Raw genomic sequence first — 21,230 nt, forward strand, 5'->3', positions numbered from 1 at the left:
GTAGCCGCCGTCGTTGCAAGGTGCGTAAACCTAGTCCTTGAACGAACGGGCAAATAAAGACGGGCGTGCGGCATTCTCACCTGGGTCAAGCGCCGGCGACTGGGAAGTGTCGTTGCTGTTGTTGTGGTGGTTGGTGCTCTTCGTGAGATCGCTGCACTGCTGCAAGTAGTCCTTGGTCTTGTTGATCAGCAGCTGGTCGATGATGGACGTGAGGCGGCTCTCGCGTTTTGGCTCTGGACTCGCGCTGCGAAGGAACACAAGAAGAGACGGCAAAAAAAGCCCGTTAGAAAAAGAAAGAAGGCTGAAGCTGAACTAGTCGATTCACGACTCTACACAGATACGGCCAGCAGACTGGAAACAGGGGCAAACAAGCACCGGGGAGACGTGCAAGTACAAGTAAACAAGCATTGTCGTTGTAAACTTGCGGTTTCTTTCTTTCGTTTCCACGCTATACTACTACTACGAGAAGCAAAAAAGGCACACGGCCAACAGAGAATGTCGCGCGAAAGCGCCTGTGCGGCGCTCATCTTCGGCCGCATTGCATCTTTTTGATTAAAGAAAATAAATACTACACTGAAAAACAGATGAGGACCTCGAATTAGAGTCCTTTGCCCTTCGCGGAGAGAATGTCGTGCTGTACCGGGAAGTAAGAGCAAGTTGTCAAGGCATTCCGGAGAAGACTGTGGCAACCACCGTCGCACAAGGCCTGGGATAGCGATTATAGGGACATAGTGATTTGTTCGGCTACGTAATGCAAGCCCAGCGGGTCACTGAGAGCCGTACGCGCTGAACCACTCCCGAGATATTACACTACGCACAAATCCAAGCGAAGTTCGCGGCAGGGCCCTTGCCTAATGTCGGTTCGTTTAGAGTTGTGAAGCCAAATCCACGTTGCAGAAACGCTAAAATATTAACGGTGTCGAACTCTCTTCGTTTGTGTACCGTGACGAGAGCAAACGTCATTGCCAAGGAAAAGAACCAATTAAACGCATATCACGTGTTTAGGCGCCCGCTTGTTCCTTTCGGACTCTATGAGACACTGCGGGACCGCATTTGACGACAGGTTATTGTCATTGAACACCGCATAGCGGCGAGAAAGTAGATCGCCCCCATTGTCTCTCTATTTATATTTGTTAAGGTGGAGGCTTGCCTTAAGGCATGTAGTTTGGTATGTATTATATGTTTGTTATTGTATCGCACATGCAAGGCGGGTTTATTGACTACCCTGCCTGCAATATAACCAAAGAGTTGTTGCGCATTCTGAGCGTTACAGCTACGTCTTCGCTTTGTAGCCGTGATTTCTTGTTTCAGACACAGAAAGCATCGTTATCGGTGACCATGCAAAAAAGGCGCAGAAATATCAGCGTGCAAAAAAATAAATAAAAAGCTGTCTCAAGATAATAATGACAGGAAGATAAAAAAAAAAGAAAAAGAAAAGAACAAACTGCGATGAAATGAAGGACTGGCTTACTTCATCACCTCCTTCGCTCTCGTCACTTTTATTCACCCCTGGGCAGCATTAGAAGCGACCAGGCGCCTGGAGAAACCCACGCATCGACGCCGTGCGCGCATTAGCATTAATGGCTCGCCAACAGGCAGCACCTCCGGATGGACTGGCACGAACGGACAGCTACAGCTGCTCACCGCGCATGGCGACGCGCGGTTCGAAGCCCTATCTCCCTCTTTCTCCCTCTCGCCTACCCGCTGTTCATTTCATATTCGTGTCGCTTTCCCAACCGGCCTTTCCGCGACCGCGCACTCGGCGCGGGGAAGCGACGATTCTTGTCGATTCTTCGCAAAGCATCCCGACCCCGCATACCCCCTCTTCTCACCTTACATCGCTCCTTCAGTGCGTGTCTCGGCAACGACGCTGGTTGCATCGCCGTCGTACACCCGCGTGTCGCGTCTATCTAGCAAAAAAAGCCTCCCTCAAAACTTCCGCTTCGAGCGCCCGACTCGGCCCGTCCGCCAGCAAACTGCTCGCAACCGCCGACAACCGGCAATAAATCAATATCGATGCCTCGGCTCCCGTTCGTCACTGCACCCCCCCTCCCCCCCCCCCCCTGCCCCAACCTTTCCTTCGGCCGCCTCTTATCTTTCCGTCGCCTTTTAAACCTCGCGCGATGCGCGCTCCGTGTTTGCCTGTTTGCTTGCGCTCGTTCTCGCTTCCGGCTTGCCGCTGTTGCCACGTTCGATCGAATGCTGTCTCCACCATTCGCGTTCTACGTGCCGGTGACTCTGTGTCGGCTGTTCGAAGCACGCCTTGTGCGGGCACTTGTCTCGATAAAAGCGCCCAACGCTGTCGCAGCATGAACTGAGGGAGAGAGCACGGGTGGTGGTGGTGGTGGTGAAAACTTTTATTCAACAGAGAGAGGTTTAGCTAGATTTCGTTCAGTTTCCTAACCAACACATGGGGACGGGGAGGGGGGGGGCGAAGTGAAGAGAGAAAGAAGATGAGAGTAGAAATCAATCACGGGCACTACAGACAAGGCGTAAGCATGCATATATGAAGTCGTGCCTTCAAATTCGTTGCCTTCGGGCACAGTCAACCACAAAAGTTTGCGGGCCCACGGGATCTCACAAAACGTTAAATTCCCGAGCAGCCTGTAAAAGTATCCGGCAAAGCCCGACATCACTATACGTTGTTCGCATATACTATAGCAGCGGCTGGAAATGCGAACACCAGGCTGAGTTGTGAGGCTGCCGCGATATTAGGCTTTTTCTCAGATTCCTTGGTCCCTAAAGTTTTGTGGGTGACTGTACTGCAGAAGCGCTAGTATAGCTTTCCGGGCCGTTGAAAGATAGGAACATGCTTCAAGGGGCTTAGCTTCAGTAATATGCCGATCAGGCAATCTGCTCAAAGCAAAACGGTGAGTCTGGCGTTGTTTGGCGCTCTGATTGAACCCATGGCCTAGCTGGGTCGGTTAAGCTGCGGCAGCACATTGCTGTGGCGATGGCTTGCCTTTACCGTCAGATATTCGCTTGACGTCACCGAAGCCCGCCATTCTCCGACTGTCAGCAACCTTCACGACTACCTACAGGCTAACATTCTCAAAAATCTGCTTTCAATCTCAGTCCGCTTATCCAAGAGCTGCGCGGGAGCTGTTGAGAGGACAGAAAAGACGGCGCCTATGACGTCTTTTGCGCTCAGAGCCAAACCGGAACGGTCTCCATCAGTTCGGAGAGCTTTGCAGATCCCAAGGAGGATACCTCAGCGCTAAAATCATTAGCTCATCTGGCGGATTCCAAGCAGCACTGCTATCATAAACAAAACTTTAGCGCGAAACGAGTACAATTTTGAGTTCGGTAGCGACGTGCATATAAACACACCTTCGGGAGTGTACCCCCTAGCTCCCAATTTTTGTTTGCGCTGAAAAGACTGCAATCTGGCCGACCTCGATCGCGACGCAGACGCAGCCCAACTCGCCGTAACCAGGATCAGAGAGGTTTGTTGTCGGGTCAAATAAAAGAGGGAACTGCGCGGCTATAGGGCTCGATTTGAGCGCCCGCTTCGACAACAAGTTTCCGGATACCGTGCACGGACGATGCTCATCAGGTATGCCTCGTGTTCCTTCGGCGCTACGAAAAGCCCGAGCGCATCGCGGGCAAGCAGGCGGCAGAGAGATATCGCGCAAACGCAGACGATGGCGGTCATCTAACGCGCGGTATCTCGACCCCGTATATGAAGATTTTATTTTCTTCGGGGCTCCTATAGCCTCCATTTCTCATGGGCTTGCTCAAGTATATCTAAATATGGAAAGCAAGAATAGCCAGGACATTCAGTCTCCTTTTTCTTTTTTTTTTTTTTTTGTACAGCTTCGTTTTGGTGCTTATCACCCGGCTACTACGCTGCTTCGGTTTGGCCGCGCATTCGATGTCGCGCCAAGATGCGTTCGTGTAAGGAGCTCAATCGCCCAAAACACTTGAGCGTTTCCCTTCCTCATTAAAGAGGACGACACGGAGCTTCCCAGTCACATGCCGAAAGCTAAGCTATAACAGTCCCGTAGGAACAGACACACTCATACAAAGGGCCAAAGGGTCGAGGTGACCACATTCCTGAGGATTGCATCGCTGTGGCCAAACATAAGATACCGCGACGGTCATTTCTGCTTCCTTCCAGACGGCCTGATGCCTGCTCGTGTGTAGATAAATGCCACTGGACATTTAGAAGGAGAATGACCGGACAGCGGGAAAAAAGATCGAGGTGATATAAAGGCACGGGGAAGTATATATAGTACACCTTCGATGACTCGTTGCTCCGTTGAATCAAATTATGGCGGACTCGACAGAGCGCGCGATCAAGCTTTCTTTAAAGCACGCGGAAGCGCCTCGACCTAAAGTGCGGAGCAATACACGTTGAACGCGGTGACATCTCGCTTTAATGATGTCCCGCCTGTTCTAGATGTGTTTTTTTTTATTTGTAGCCTATAAGGCTTCACGGGGTCTTTCAGCGGTGGGCTTGTGAGGTCCCAGTACACTGATGACTATACGTAAAAAGAAACGTTGCTTGGTGGTGGTGGTGGTGGACCACGCCACAGAGCCCATGCAGCCCAATGCGGATATGCTTTACACCGAGACATGCTTAATGACATGTCACACTGTAAGGCAGGCACCCGTATTACAAGTAAGTTGTTGCTGCTTCCGCTGTTGTTGTTGTTGTTGTTGTTGTTGTTGTTGTTGTTGTTGTTGTTGTTGTTGTTGTTGTCGTCGTCGTCGTCGTCGTCGTCGTCGTTGTAGTTGTAGTAGTTGTTGTTGTTTCCATGTTGAAAACAGAATAACTGGCTATTGAAGAGCAGGCTCACCCAACGTCATCAGTAACATACCCACTTGGCAATGAGAGAAGAAATAAAAAACGAAGTTTGGAAAAAGTAAACGCAATCGAGAAAAAGCGCTAAACACACTACGATAGTATCCGTGTCATGTTGTCATGGGACTTCCCAATGGCGGATTTCGTGTTCAGCGATGTGATTCCGTGCATCTTACAAGTACAAGGTTACGAATGACCGACAATCGGGATAAACGCGGGTAAGGCTTCTTTTGGATTGCTCAAAAAATTGTGCCAATCTGCGCCCCCCAACAAAGTTATCACACTTGAGTTGTTCTTAGGAGCAGGTGACAGACAGTCGTGATGTTTATAGTCGTGTGCAATATGAGCTGCAATATGGTCACGATGGTAAAAGGGGCCTCCATTTGTGCACAGCGGCGCAGACACAGAGGAATTTCCTCGGCTAAATGCCAGTAACTGACACTGTGTTTACGTCTCCAATTCTTCGTATCTGGTTGCCTGCGTGCCGTCTTAGGGACCCTGCGCCCACGGGCACCGTGTTTCAGCTCGCATTGCTCGCGACTGTACATGTTGATAGCGAAGACGGCCTGCCACAGCTGAACAGCACTTGCGAACGAGAAGATCTGCGAATTCCGTGCCTGTCTGTCGGTGTTGGTCGGCAACGACGGCCGGCCTTTACGAGCGCTATGGCCGAGCAGAACGCCCCTGGGAAATACCGGACGGAGGTACTTTACAGATACCTTTCTTTTTCTTCTTCTTCTCGGCCTCGCAGTGCATAAGCAACAGGATTACTCATTGGCAACGAACGGCATTCCCTTCTAAAGCGCCGAATTCGGCGCAGCAAACGCCTCGCGACCAGTAGTGCCGACAGGTGGGGGAGGGGTGAAGTAGGAGACGGTACTGAGTAAATGGGCGTCCAAAACCGTTCGGCTAGTCCCAGGCTGCGCACTTCCTAGAGATTCCTGCATATTCGCCTCACACCTCGTCCGCTGCCTATCGACCGGACAGACGTGGCCCGTAAATTTCCTCCACGCACGCAAGGTTCGCCTCTGTGACTCTCTCTCTCTGCGTGGTGGCGGCGATGTCCTTGCCAGATGTGGTCGCTTGAGGCTGTAGGCGCGCCGAGACACCCAAGTACGTATCCCGCGGTTCTTTCTTGTAACCGCTGCAGCATCGTTTATAACGAACATTCCTCTTTTCCGTTGCTTGCGCATAGCTTTCTTTCTTTTTCTTTTCGTTTTTAGGTGCATAAATGCAAGCGGCGACGACATTCCGCACCGCAAGAACCTTGTGCCTGCATCTATGTGCTTCGGTTTTTTGAGGACGTGAGAGCACCAGCTCTCGTGACAACAGCTGCGTGATGCATAACCTTTTATTTAGCAGACGGTTGTACGTGACGCAAACTTAACCTCCGGCTCTGAATTCATTTACTGCTACAGCAGCAGGCTGGGGCAGCCTGGCACCGCCGCCGTCTCAAACAAATTCTATATGCCCGTTTACGCAACGTCGTCTTCGTGCGCCACAGTATTGCTCGTCATGGCCTCCGAAATACGTGCACAGACGTCCCCCACAACTCCCAGAGTCTGCGTGATCGCCATGCACAGAATTGCCAAGCGAAATATTGCCAAACGCGAATGGTTAGCGATAATTCAATGATTAGCGAGTCCGACACTCAATTGAACATTGCCACAGGGGCACGAGTTTGTTGGCCCGTGGCAGCGGTTGGCAAGCTTTCGCTTCCCTTCGCGATAGGCTATTCCCAAAACAGGGAAATCATGACGTATTTCCGGCACTCACAGTCCCTTCCTGCGTTTGCAGTAAACAAATATATGGCCTTCGAGATCCGCTTTCCTTACTCAGAGAAAGCCGTCGCTAGCGGCGAGATTTGGACTCTAGATATATGGCGAGGACGAAGGCGAGGATGAAGTAGCTGGCCTCACGACGACGAATACTGTGGTATGACGACGGCGCACGAATTCAGCAGCAAACCGAATTTCTTACTCTACCCTTTCTGTTCCGTATATCGTTTTTCAAGTAGCAAATTAAAAAGAAAAGATTAATAGAAAATAGGATAAAAGTAAAACAGTTCTTCACGATATGCAAGAGCCATCTGTGGCAAATTTAGTATACTGCGGAGTCCTAAAATACAAAATTTTAATGACAACTGTGGGAGGAATGGGCAACACTAATACGAAGGTCGTCGTTTACATGCCTTAGGCGGCAAGCTCCAAAGATGCTGCACAGACAGCTAGTCTCAGCCTGCAGCAACGTGTGGACGCTTTCTGAATTTCTAGAGCACCAACGATCTGCAGCGCTTAGTCTACGTAAGTTATGTAATGATAAGATGCCGGCAGTCCGATTTCCCGGAATAGTTTCGGCGTTTATTCTTTTTTTTCCCTCACGACGGATGTTCTTATAAAGCAACATGATTAATACAGGAACCACTTGACTACAAAGAATTAGCTACAGCCACAGTGAAACGAACTCGAAGTTCATATAGGCTAGCTGCAAACTTCCTTGGCTTTCTTTATGTGCGTTCTTGTTGTCTATTGAAAACTTATGTCTATAGACAAAAGCCGTTCCAGTGTACTCTTCTTTAGTTGATTCCCGGCGTCTCAAGAAGTGAACTTTTAGTAGGGGGAATTTCTTTAAGCCTACTCTTCATCCCCATTGGCCTATACAATAGTCAACAAAAGTGGGAGGCCATAGGTATGCATATGGTCTATAGACAACCTGTAGTTTATGTGTAGTCTATAGAGTGTATAGGAAATTGTTTCTAGACTTTCTGTAGACTGTTTAAAGAAAACGCATCTTGCGAAGTAGTCAACAAGCCTGCGTCCGCGACTGTCATACATTAGCACCTCAGAGTCGCACATCGGGCAGTGTAATAAATGCACTAAAACCCATTTCCTCCCTGGATAATACAACAAAAATATCTACCCACAACTGTTGCACGTGGGACTCAAAGCATGCTTTTCTGATAGCGAAATGTGGCGGGGTATGCTGATAGCGTCAGAACGGAGGATTAGAAAAGCGCGAAAGGGCACGAACGACAACGCAAACGAAAAAAAAAAATATCGCTTGAGGAAAGACAAATAATTAGCCGGAAGTTATATCTGATAACAAATTTCACTGTCAAGGTGTGATTAACAAGGGCATAAATATCGGGACGTGTAAAAAGATAAAGAGTCCAGAATTATTCTAACTTTTCCCGGTATGGGAGCACATAGGTGCAGTGCCTTTGGCAGATTTTTGAATTTAAAGCAGTGGCCTGATAATTTAGTGCTTTGATCACTCGAAATCAGTTATTACGCGCATTTAATGAGCTTAACGGATACGCATTATTTCATTGCTCTTTCTTCGGGCCATCACGACTGAAGGACAAAATTGAAGACACCGGGCCTTGCGCGAGACGTCTATAAGATTAGCACTATACTATGGAGTTGCTTACTTCTGCAATAAATTACGCCGCCTGAAGAGTTCCGTGCTTATAATTGGTTATAGTCTCTTACCTTCCTAACGCCGACCGGCGTTCATTAAACAGAAGCGCGTTCTCAAAGAGATAATCGCGACTTCATTTTATTTTTTCCAAAGAAGGCAACCTCATAACTTTTATCTAATCGGCCAGAGAATTCGGTAGTCTATTTTCCTCCTGCGTCGCTTGTCTTTACTGTTTCGTACGTCTTCGGCCTTATTTCATGCGATTCCATTTATTCACGTTCTTTCCACAGCCTCCTCCTCGTAGCTTGAAGCTCTGCCGGGGAGCCGCAGATACCGAGTTTTCTTTAAGTATAACTAGACACATAATTAAGCGCACCAGCTACCACCGCTCCAACTCTAAAATTGCGACATAATAGAGCGGGCATCCGCGAAACTTGCGTCTGGTTCAACAGGCGGGGCCGTATTTGCATGCGTTTCTACGGTTCTCAGCACAAAGAAAGCACTATAAGAACCACGACCAACTATTCGACGGGTTCGCTCAGGGGGTATTGATCTCAACAACCGATTTCCTCAACCATCGAACTCCCTTTCAGTGTACCGATACCTCTAAGCCCCCCCCCCCCCCCTCCCATCTCTCTCTCTCTATTCTTCTATCCACGGCTATAAAGATCAAAATAAGAGAAACCAATGTTTTTAAAACCATTAGCGCTCGAAGGGCAGCATCCAATCGTCGGCTTGCTCGGGCATTGCAGCACATTTAACTACGCAGCGTTTATGGCGCCATCGATAGCGTGCACTTGTGCGCACGTTCGCGGTTCTCAAAGGGGTGTTCTCCGCAATACCGGGGGCCTGATCGCTCATCAATATTTCGCTTAACGGTTAACTTCCCGACGAGCGAAGACCAACAACTGCCTTCCCAATTGCGAGGCTCCCGCTTTTGACAACAGTGCAGCACGAATTTATTTTGTTTTATTTCTTTCCTCCCGAGGCACACATCGATTACGCGCACAAGAACGGACAGGAGCAGGGTGCGCTAATTGCGCGCGAGATCCCCTTTCTAATGATTCTCAATTCCCGGGACTTTTTTTTTTTTTTTTAGCGCGACAACGCAAAGCGGATCGCCAGAGCCAGGAAGGCTGGCCGCCACATTTAACATAGCCGAAGTTTTTCGACGTGGGAAGTCGTCGCCTGCACCTAATTAATGAAAGAGGGAGGTAGGCTTGGGGGTGGAGGGAGGAGTGAGCGAGCTATAGGAGAACTTCGACTGGCCTTCGACGCGCACTGCGCGTACGACGTGCCTGCGATACTCTAATTAACGGATGAAAAAAAAAAGTGTATATATAAGGCAGAGGGGACAGAATTATTTTCTTTAATTTGTACTACACAGTAAGTATACGGAGAGTGGCAGTATCAGCCCCAACCGGGTATCACATCGTGTGCGCGAAAAAAAAAAAAAACAGAAATCTGATAAAGAAAGCAGCGATATAGGTAAAACGGCGTTCCATCGTAATTCCAGATCTTGCGCGTCGCCGTACGCATCACGGCGGTTCTTTCCCCGGCAGTGCGAGTATGTATGCAGCAGAGTGCGATGGCGATCGCTGGGCGATAAATATTGCCGACGACAAGTGCCCGAGGGGGGGGGGGGGGGGCTTTAGATAGAAGGATAGACGAGGAGAGAGAGAGAGATCAGGCGAGAGGTTACGGGACCGCGCGCTGTGGGCGCGAGAAGATTGTAAATTCTGTTGCTCCCCGAGGCCATAGCCATGCCCACGCAGCTTGTTGGCCCTACGTGTTCCGATGACCCTAAGGCGCAACAACGCAAGCAAAAAAATGAAAAAAAAAAACGCAGACGGAAGATTAACAACGGAAGACTCATTGCCTTTGCAAAGTTGCGAGCATGTAGGTTTTTTTTTTCTTTAGTACCTTTTCATTTCACATACTTTTGTTTATTTTTATTTTGCTTTCCGTTTTGCTCAAGTGGAGACGTATTTTATTTAGCGGGGACACCAGAAACTAAACCCACAAGCTAAAGATCGATAAGAAATAATATGCAAAACCAAAGTGCATTGATCTAGTCTGAGACGAATGTGAGGTTAGAAGAGGGGAGGGTGATAATAGGGTGATATGGTGATAATGAGGCGCGGCCTGGAGATTAGAGCATGACCGAGAAAGCTGCAAATCTTCGTGCCACTGTGTCAGCGCGTGGGTCGAAGCCGGATTATACCAGTCTTGCTTTCCTTGAGCTACAAGGAACTAAAAGCAATGAAGAAGAGCCATAAATATATATATATATATATATATATATATATATATATATATATATATATATATATATATATATATATATATATATATGTGTGTGTGTGTGTGTGTGTGTGTGTGTCGCCGTGGTTGCTCAGCGGCTATGGTGTAAGGCTGCTGAGCACGAGGTCGCGGGGTCGAATCCCGGCCACGGCGGCCGCATTTCGATGGGGGCGGAATGCGAAAACACCGTGTACTTAGATTTAGGTGCACGTTAAAGAACCCCAGGTGGTAAAAATTTCCGGAGTCCTCCACTACGGCGTGCCTCATAATCAGAAAGTGGTTTTGGCACGTAAAACCCCATAATTTATATATATATATATATATATATATATATATATATATATATATATATATATATATATATATATATATATATATATTCTCACGGTTGCCCACTCGAGGACGGGTCTAGGTGGCGTGACCCAGCAATCGCTTGCGAAAGCGTTCGTTAAAGAAAAATAAATGTGGAGAAGGGTGGGGGGGTATACGTTAGTTCCGCGGCACACCGCTGGGTTAGGCTAAGTTTAGGCGGCGTTAGACATTCTTCGGTTTGCGTGGTATGTTAGCGATGACGCAAAAGCGAAGAGGGTACCTTTATGTAGAGTCCACCGAGAAAGCTTACTTCCAAAGTAAAGCGATATAGCTCTCGGATAGCTGCAAAAAAGGAGAAGAGCTGAATTGCGCTAGAAAGCAAGCACGCAAGCAAGAAAACAAACTTTGCAAGCAAGGCACAATTCAGCAGGCACACAAAATAGCTGATGTCGCAATAAGAACGCCGAATTTGCTGTCCCAGAGTTCCAAAGACACAAACAGTGCTCCGACAACAGTCCGGCTACGAAAATATCCGCAGAATGGAAGAGTCAATGTGTACGCGACGGGTGGGCACGGTTTCGACGTGGAGCGATTACTTTTGTTTTGCCCGTTTCTTTCTTTGGTGAACGTACAAGGAATGGTGAAAGCTGCACATTCGCGAGGCACAGAGAGCAGAACATTGGACACATCACTGCGTGTGTCTTTTCCAGTCCCCCCGCGCCTTTCTTCTGCTTTTTTACCCATTGTTCATGTCTTTCAGTGTGTGCACGTCAGTGGTAACGTGGCTGTCGTCGCTTGAATGCTCCCCCCACAATCGCCCCTCCACCCTTCAAAATACGTTATCTGAAAGCTCGACCATACGAAACATTCCGACCTTTTTCCTTCGGGAATTCGCCTTCACCACCCTGCTTACTTACTTGTCCGCCTGTTCGCTATAAACGTGAAATAAAGTAACGATAGTCAAAACGGCACCGGCAAGGGCAGGGAGACATTTCGCAAACGCTATTATACTTGCTTTTACTTCGCAAGGACCGCGGTCGTGAAGCGACACTTCTGTCATCGAATGCCTCCGCCCTCCCTCCCAGCACTGTCCTTACGTGCGTTTTATCAGTGTCTCTTTATTTTGGTCGTTAAAGTCTTCTCCTACACCGCTTCATGGCAGTCTTCCGAGACACGTCTTCGTCCACACACTTCGTGTCCTGCAATTCCCTTGGTAGGCTTCCGTTCTTCTTTTTATTACTTACTTATTTACTTTTCTTTTTTCTTTTGGTGCGCGTGTTCCCTAGCAAGGGTCACATCCCCCACGTCTTCCCCTCTCTCCTCTTACTCGGTCCACCGTAGCCAGAAAGCGACGACTACTATTCGTTTACTTCTTGTAGAAGTACGTTGCCTGCAGCATTCGTTCTATACTTCTTTTTTTTTTCCTGACTCGGGCATTTGGCCAGAGATGTACATTCGGTACCGCCGCACGAGCTCCTTCAATGGCATTGTCATTCCAAACCACCACCACCACCACCGCCGCCAACACCGACATCCCATCCAGTCGCCCCAACTCCCCCTCCACTCTCGCGCCGACTCGTTTTCCTGCACCCGGAGTCGCGTCGTGACACTTCTCCACCGCCACTACCGTCAACGTCCGGGCCCGACGCTGCTGCTGCTGCTGCTGCCGCCACGGCTGCTGCAGCTCCGGATCCTTTCAGGCAGATCGACGTGTTTGGAATGACCGTCTCCTTCCGTCTGCCTGCCCTGTCTTCTGTTTTATTTTCTCTGAGCAGCGCGCTCTTTTTTGATTCGATCCGTCCTGGCCCCTGCGTCTTCTCCCCCCCCCCTCTTTCTTCTTCTTGTTCTTCTCTTCTTTTTCTTGATCTCAGTGGGAATTCTGTTCCTTTCATTTCTCTCGTACTTCCCTTCCAACATCACTGTCCCCTCTAGGCGTTATTCCTTCAATCAGACGTCTGTCCTGACTCGACTTTGTTTTGTCTTTTTTTTTTTTCTTTCCTTTGTCTTCTTTTTTTTCATCCGTGTGCTTTACCTTGCTCGACGGCGGCTATTTACGAGTTCTCCCGTTGTTCTCAGGCTCGACGATGTCGTCCAGCCGTCTCCTTCTTGGATTCGATCCGGCCGCTATTCGATTCGATTTCCCTTCCTGACGCAACGGAAGAGCGAATCACGAGAAAACGAAAGTATGACAAAAAATAAAGGGGGAGGGGGAAAGACGGAGGGGAGGCATCTTAGACGGGAGTATCGCCGCAGAAGAAGAGAGAAACAAGTAATAGTATAGCAGTGGTGGTGAAACAAGGTTATACCACAAAAACAACATAGAAAAGGAAATGTCAGAAAGCAAAAAACCAGAAGCGAGACAGAAGAAAAGGGTAACGCAAAAGGCAGGGTTGGAGCGAACGTCCCCCGAGAAGAATATAATCCCAGTAAAGTATAAGCAGAAAGAACAAAAAAGAAGTACGAGGGGCTCAAGAACAGTGACAATCTTTACGTGTCACGGCAAACTCTGCAGTTCTTCTTGCTCGAGCTTTTTTTGCCCGCGACGTTGCGTTGTTCGGTATTGTTTACCTTCTTCTGCGCTTGTGTCGACCTATAGCTTCTCGCAATAGCCTCGAGACGTCGCTAGCTGCATAGTGCGCCCGTCTCTTGTTTGCTCTTGCGAACCCTAGTTTACCATTCTTTAGCACCTGCCTTCTGGGTTCTCAGCGTATATTTGTCCTTTTCTATTGTAGTCTTTATGTTTACTTCATCTAACAGGCCTCAGTATCCAAAGAGCCAGCGACAAAAACTCTCTTGATTTACCTCCTTTTTCCCCTTTCCTTTCTTTTCTTTTCTTTCTTTCTCCTGCGTCTTCGTTACAGTCCTGAAGGAACAACTCATATGGGACGACTGCTGCCTTCCACGTGTGACGCAGTCGTAATTGCTTCCCCGAGTTCTTGTCTACGTTCCGGCTGCCATTCGTGACTCTCCGTTTATATATTCTTTTTTATTCTTCACGCAATGTGCCCTCAACAACTTTGCAGCACGCTCTTCGAAGAACGGAAACTCGCCGTGTTCAATCCAAGTGTGGGATTTGAAATAGTATTTGTACATGTATTTCTATTTGTAGTATTTTATGAAGCCGAGTGTTATATAGATGAAAAAAAATAAATAAAGATACGTAGCAAATGGCAGAGAAATTGAGGGGAAATCCGGTTGTATACATTCCGCGAGGAAAACAGGTTGCAAGGATTGAAGATGAAGAAATAGAGCGAAGAGAAAAAAAGAGAGCCAGCAGCAATCACAACCTGAATGTACAAAACAGTCACTATCTATCTATCTATCTATCTATCTATCTATCTATCTATCTATCTATCTATCTATCTATCTATCTATCTATCTATCTATCTATCTATCTATCTATCTATCTATCTATCTATCTATCTATCTATCTATCTATCTATCTATCTATCTATCTATCTATCTATCTATCTATCTATCTATCTATCTATCCATCCATCCATCCATCCATCCATCCATCCATCCATCCATCCATCCATCCATCCATCCATCCATCCATCCATCCATCCATCCATCCACCTATAGATGTCCGTCCGTCCATCCGTCCGTCCGTCCGTCCGTCCATCTGTCTGTCTGATTTCCATAACCTGACGCTGTGTAGAATAGTATAGTATGGTTTTCGATTGCCTTTTTGGCCTCGCAAGTTGGAATAATTTTCAGCTGTTATAATTATCAGAATAATTAGATATCCTTGAGTTAAGGAAAATTATCGTCCTTTATTTTTATCCGCTTCGGTTGGCGCCCGGCATAACGTCAGTATGGAAGTCAATATGAGCATGCAGGCTCGTAGGAACTGAGGCCTGTCGCCTATATAGGGGACACGCTAACCTCTGAAATGCAGTTACCGCTATATGAGGAGTCTCACTTGACCTCAATACAACTTTAGGAAATTATGATAAGAACACATCTTTATTAAATTTATCTAACGGCACTTCTGATATGCCGTACGCCTTAGTTAGTAGCCTGAAGAAAATTAACGTCATGTTGCGCTAGCGAAGTTCGCAATCGTCATTATCAGTGTACACTAGCCAGATTTAGTACGCACTGACAAACGCATCTACTGGATGCCTCAAAGCGTTCTCGTGTCAACTGAGGCCACCCTAAGCCTCTAAATTCTAGAATCTTCATCGCCCACATTTAATCCACAACCGCCTTTCCAAGACGCTCCAGCTCCCCCTCCCCCCTCCTCTAAAGGAAAAGAAAACAAAAGTTGTTCGAAAAGCCAGCAAAGAGCTGTGATACAAACTGAGAAAAAGGCCGATGGTCGTGTAAAACTCTTTGATCAGTATGCTAACACAAAACAGAACTACAGGCTCGGAAACGAAAGAATTGCTGAAATTGTGCAACTAAAAGGGCTCATCGACACCTGGTGACACACCCCTGATCTCAACTCGAAGGAGGATCAGGCGGACCAACTGCCGGCTATGTATGCCGGGCTAACCCTGCCTGCTTCAACATCACCGCCACCACCACCACCACCACCAGTTGCAACTAAAAGCAAGATAACTTTGCCACATTGCAAGCATGCACAAGGTGAAGCCAACTGCTGCTGATCACAGGAAACGTTGTTGGCTTCAAAGCTGTTTTGTAGGTGGAGTCGGCATTGAGAGCACATGCGTAGCTATCGGATCTCGTTTATGTTGCTTTGATTTTGGTTTAATTAAATAAGTTTGTGTTTACGAATGGAAAAAATTGTCATCCCCGCGGGTTGTAGCACGAAGCTACAAAGATGTCGATTAATTCGCGCTCGCCATACAATATCTTAGCCTTCTCGTTAGCTCTCACGGTAAAGCGATCGCCCGAGAAATGTGTTGGTGCCGGGTTGGACTCCCAGACCAGAATATATATTTTTTTCAACTGCGCAGTTTTATTTCTAGAGAAGGCCGCATGGTTTTCGTTTGCAGCTTCGTGTTACAAGTCGGCAAGATCACAATTTTCCTTTTCGGGAAGCTTCCTCCACCTTCCGTGCCACAGCATAACTGATTTTACAGCTTCTTTTTATGTCAATATTTTCCTCACTGACACGCGTAAATTTTTTTTTCCGGTAGCCATTTTTCACTGCCTAACCACCGTTTCAAAGCTATTGTTCGGCAGACGACGCGCCTACACGTATCGGAAATTTCTCGGATGTCATCATCGATTCTATTGAGAAAAAATCTTGTCTAATCAGATGACGTGCACAGAGTGAATAGTGCTGTACATTCTGGAAAGTACGCGAGCACAAGCGATTACGCCGGATTGTACGATGAGTCATGTCCTAATAGCCGGCGCACTTGACCCTAGATGAAATTTCCACGACCGATGACTGTGCTCGCCTCTGTCATTGCGCTTTGAATGTTACTTCTTTTTCTGGGCAAACTTCACCCAATAAAGTGCGAGATTTCGGACTCACAGTTTTATTGAGACAGCAACTGTATGGACACTCCAGGCTCATTTCTGCCGTCGCCGTGAGGCTCCACATAAATTCCAAGGGCGATAAAATCGTCGCCGCGCGCCGTATGCTGTACGTGCGAGTGAACGCGTGCGAGGGTCAACCAACGATCGCGGCTCAATCTGTTGTTCGCAACGGCGGAAAGCGGGGAGGAAGCGCGCCGCCTTTCGTCGCGCGCAAGGCTTCGGTGGGAGAGGAGTGTTTGGATCCGACTGCTGGTACGATCTGTTGGGAACTCGGCGCTGACGCCCGTGGTTGTACCTGGGTCGCAAGCCCCAAGGGTAGCGTTGGCCTGGCGGCCTGGGGTACAACTGGAAGCATCCGAAGGTCCCGGCAAAGCATGAGTCGACTGGTAACAACGAAACAACTTGTTTATTTTAACATCGCAAAGAGTTGGTGGTCAGGTTTGACCGAAGTAGAGAGACGGGAGAGCACTTTACTCAGCAGAAGAAATCGGAGCCCTCCTTTTGGCGTCCGGGGGCAGCTGTTTTTATACTCTCGCAGTTGAGGGCAAGAAGGAACCCCTCAAAAGACGAGCACGTGAATGTACAATGGGCTAATGGTGACGCACACTGTCGTAGCGATGCCGTAGCACCATGTCGAGCACGATCTCGTAGCACCCTGTCGTGGCGCTGCCGGTCGGACACAATGACTGTAATGAGAGGATGGTCCCTGCTTTGGCATCGCCTGTTTCGGGCACAATGACTGGAACGAGATCCCTGCTTTGGCATCGCCTGTTTCGGGCACAATGACTGGAATGAGATCCCTGCTTTGGCATCGCCTGTTTCGGGCACAATGACTGGAATGCGAGGATGATCCCTAGGCGGTCGCATCGCCGCAGTCGCGCCTGGAAACACCTGGCGATGAGTGTTGCGGCGACGACGATCGGGCCAAAATGTCTGCCGCCCCGCCGCAGTCGCGCCGGCAAAACCACGTGTCGCAGGCGAAACGCAACAGACCGCCCCGCCGGGGGAAGGAGATCCCGATGGACAGGGGACTGCATCCGCTGTCCGGAGGGATGTCGCTCGATGATGCTCATAACCGAAGTCGGGCGTCCCTCGACGTTTCTTGAGCGCAGCGCACAGAGAAGGCCTCGTTCTCTCGTTCAGGTTCGCACGGGACACTGCAAAGTGACTTCGGGAGAGTTCACATTTTTGTTCTCGTTCCCGGCAAGCGTTAGAACTACGCTGAAACTCAACCGCTCAGTCAGCAAGCACGGCACAACCCTCACTAAGCCCTGCCAGGCTCTTTCCCCTTTTTATACCACTGCCTAGTTCCTTACAGTAGTCTAGCATCACTCAGAACGCGTCCACAAATTGAAAAATTGCACTAGAAAGCATATCATCACTTTGAAACACTAAACAAAAGCAATATGTTAAAAAAAAATCCTGCCTCAGGAAGAAAAACATCAGTAACAAACAATTTTGAGGCTGATTCCTACGTTAGGGGCTTCGACTTAAGCCATCGGCGTTACCGTTGAGACTCCCCTTTTTGTAACGCACCTCAAAGGAATATTGTTGTAAAGCGAGGCTCCAGCGCAGGAGGCGGCCATTTTTGGGAGAGATGGTCTGCAGCCATTGGAGAGGGCAGTGATCCGTCTCAATGATAAACCTCGAGCCGGCTAGATAGCATGACAATTTCTGAACGGCCCACACGAGACATGCACACTCTTTCTCGGTGGCGCTATACGCCTGCTCACGACTGGTCAGCTTACGACTAGCATACAGGACGGGGTGTGCTACTTCTCCATTTTCCCGTTGGCACAGTACAACGCCCATGCCTCGCTCACTAGCATCGCACTGAACAATGAACCCTTTTGTATAGTCTGGCGATCGTAGCACAGGCTGGCTTGTTAGGGCACTCTTTAGGGCGCTAAAAGCTCTTTCCTTGGTCTCGTCCCAGACGACTGTTTGAGGCTCTGTCTTTCTTAGAGCATCCGTCAGGGGAGCCGCGATATCAGAGTACCTAGGGATGTACCTCTGATAGTAGCCGGCGACACCCAAGAACGACCGAATATCGGTCTTGGTGCGCGGTTGCGGAAAGTCTCGCACAGCGGCCACTTTTATTTCAGAGGGGCGGCGACGACCCTGACCAATCACGTGACCGAGGTAGACAACCTCGGCCTGTGCTATCTGGCACTTAGGAGCCTTGACTGTCAAGCCTGCTTCGCGCAGGCGGGTTAGCACTGCCCGCAAGTGTGTCATATGCTCAGACCAGGATGCGGAGAATATCGCTACGTCGTCTAGATACGGTAAAGCGAATTCTTGCTGTCCCCGCAACACTTTATCCATGAGGCTTGAAAAACAGTATGGCGCGTTCTTCAAACCAAAACTCAACACTTTAGGACGGAATGTTCCCATTGGTGAAATGAACGCCGCATACCTACTAGCCTCTTCTGTAAGTGGAACCTGCCAATAACCCCTGACAAGATCTAGGGTGGAAATAAACTGAGCGCTACTAACTTTCTCAAGGCGCTCCTCGATGTTAGGGATCGGATAAATTTGATCCTTAGTGATGGAATTAAGCCTGCGGTAGTCGACGCAAGGACGAGGTTCCTTGCCCGGTACCTCAACTAAAATCAAAGGGGAGGTATAATCACTCTCACCTGCCTCAATAACACCGAGCTGTAGCATTTTCTTTACCTCAGCCTCCATAATATCGCTCTGGCGGGGTGACACCCGATACGCCTTGGATCGTGCTGGCTCTGTGGAGGTAAGTTCTATATCATGAGTAAGTACAGAAGTCCTACCAGGCCTCTCAGAGAACAGACCTTGAAACTCTTGTAATAGCTGGTGTAGTTCGGTTTTCTGCTCGGGCGACAGCGGTGCTTTACTGATAAGGTCACTAATGACTTGACCGGTGTCTTCCCTGTTCGTCACTGAGCCTAGTCCCGGAAGCTCGACTGGAAGCTCTTCAGGAACGTTTATCATCATGCACACCACTGCTTCCCGTTGTCTATAAGGTTTGAGCAGATTACAGTGGTAAACTTGCTGTGCTTTCCGCTTTCCTGGCAGACTTACCACGTAGTTAACGTCCGACAGTTTCTGAACAATTCGTGCTGGGCCCTCCCACTGCACGTCTAGTTTGTTGTTTAGCGATGTGCGCAATATCATGACCTCATCGCCAACCTCAAAACGACGGGCCCTGGCTGTCCGATCATAATAAACCTTGGCCCTCTGCTGGGCCTTTGTCATTGCTTCACCTGACAACTCCTGTGCCCTTCTTAAGCGTTCGAGGAGCTTAAGTACGTACTCCACCACGACTGGGTCGTCGCCCCTACCTTCCCATGATTCTCGAAGCATGCGAAGCGGAGATCGAAGCGAGCGACCGTACACCAGTTCAGCTGGCGAAAACCCCGTAGCCGCATGCGGCGCGGTCCTTAAAGCAAACATCACCCCAGGCAGACACAGCTCCCAGTCAGTTCGATGTTCAAAACACAACGCTCTCAACACGCGCTTCATGACGGAGTGGAGCTTCTCAACGGAATTCGACTGTGGGTGGTACACTGAGCTGTGTAGCAGCTTTACCCCACACCTTTCGAGAAAAGTTGTCGTCAAAGCGCTAGTAAACACTGTGCCCTGATCTGATTGGATTTCCGCAGGAAAACCAACTCGCGCAAATATGGACAGTAGTGCATTGACTATCTCAACTGAGCTGAGTTCTTTAAGCGGCACTGCTTCAGGGAACTTTGTCGCTGGGCAGATCACAGTCAAAATGTGTCTGTACCCCGTGGCTGTTACCGGCAGAGGTCCCACTGTATCAATAACGAGCCGTCTAAAAGGCTCCGTTATGATAGGTACCAATTTCAACGGCGCCCTTGATTTGTCCCCTGGTTTGCCCACCCGCTGACAAGTGTCACATGTCCTCACGAAATGGTCTGCGTCCCGAAAACACCCTGGCCAATAGTACTCTTGCAAGAGACGGTCCTTAGTTTTCTTAACTCCTAGGTGTCCGGACCACGAACCCCCATGTGACAAGCGCAACAGATCCTGACGATAGCATTGAGGCACGACCAGCTGATCGAACTCCACTCCTCTGCGGTCTAGATACTTCCGGTACAGGACTCCACCCCTTTCCACAAAACGCGCAGTTTTCCTGGCGATACCTTCTTTGACATTGCAGCGCACGTTTTCCAGGCTGCCATCCTTTTTTTGCTCGGCTATCAAAGCCGACCGGCTGACTTTTAGCAACCTATCAAGTCCGTCTGACGTAGGCGCGATGAGCAAATCAGTAGATAGCTCTTCTAACTTTCCCGTGTCGGGCATTTCCTCTCCAGTATCTGGCGCCTTTAACGTTACAGACTCAAGTTTATTCAGTTCGGGCGTGCTCGGAATATCAGCTTGCTGCGCCTCTGACCCTTTTTCGTTGTTTGATAACGTCGGCCCCGCAACTACCGCCTTTGCAGCGAGCTCCCGAACCTTCGATCTGGTTAAGGCCTGAACACTAGCTTCACCAAACAAAAGCCCCTTCTCGCGCAGGAGGTGATCGGACCTGTTTGAAAATAGGTACGGGTACTGGGGTGGCAGCATAGATGACACTGCCGCCTCTGTCTCAAGCGCTCCGAAAGGTCCTTCAATAAGCACTTTTGCTACCGGCAGACACACGCTATGAGCTTCCACGGCTTGCTTGATCCATGCGCACTCGCCCGTGAACATATGGGGTTCTACGTAAGATGGGTGAACTACATCCATCGTAGCTGCGGAATCGCGAAGCACTCGGCACTCTTTCCCGTTCACGAGGAGGTCTCGCATGTAAGGCTCGAGAAGCTTCATGTTCTCGTCAGTGCTGCCTATTGAAAAAAACACAACTTTTGGTGTTGTTTCCGGACACTGCGCCGAAAAGTGACCCGGCTTCTGGCACGTATAACACAAGCGCGCTCGCCTCATTTCGAACCGC

The 21,230-nt window shown here is 48.9% G+C and overlaps 1 protein-coding gene across 3 annotated transcripts in view; it reads right to left on the reverse strand.

Annotated features, from left to right (window-relative positions):
• LOC142575765 (uncharacterized) overlaps nucleotides 1-21,230 on the reverse strand; it is a 527,026-nt gene that overhangs the window by 264,730 nt on the left and 241,066 nt on the right. For all 3 annotated transcript variants that reach the window (XM_075685386.1, XM_075685388.1, XM_075685387.1), the window contains exon 3: nucleotides 81-244. In XM_075685386.1, the coding sequence (XP_075541501.1) occupies nucleotides 81-244 (164 nt within the window). The remainder of the gene's footprint in view (nucleotides 1-80; nucleotides 245-21,230) is intronic.

Source organism: Dermacentor variabilis, chromosome 3 (assembly GCF_050947875.1).
Source record: "Dermacentor variabilis isolate Ectoservices chromosome 3, ASM5094787v1, whole genome shotgun sequence".
NCBI lineage: Eukaryota > Metazoa > Arthropoda > Arachnida > Ixodida > Ixodidae > Dermacentor > Dermacentor variabilis.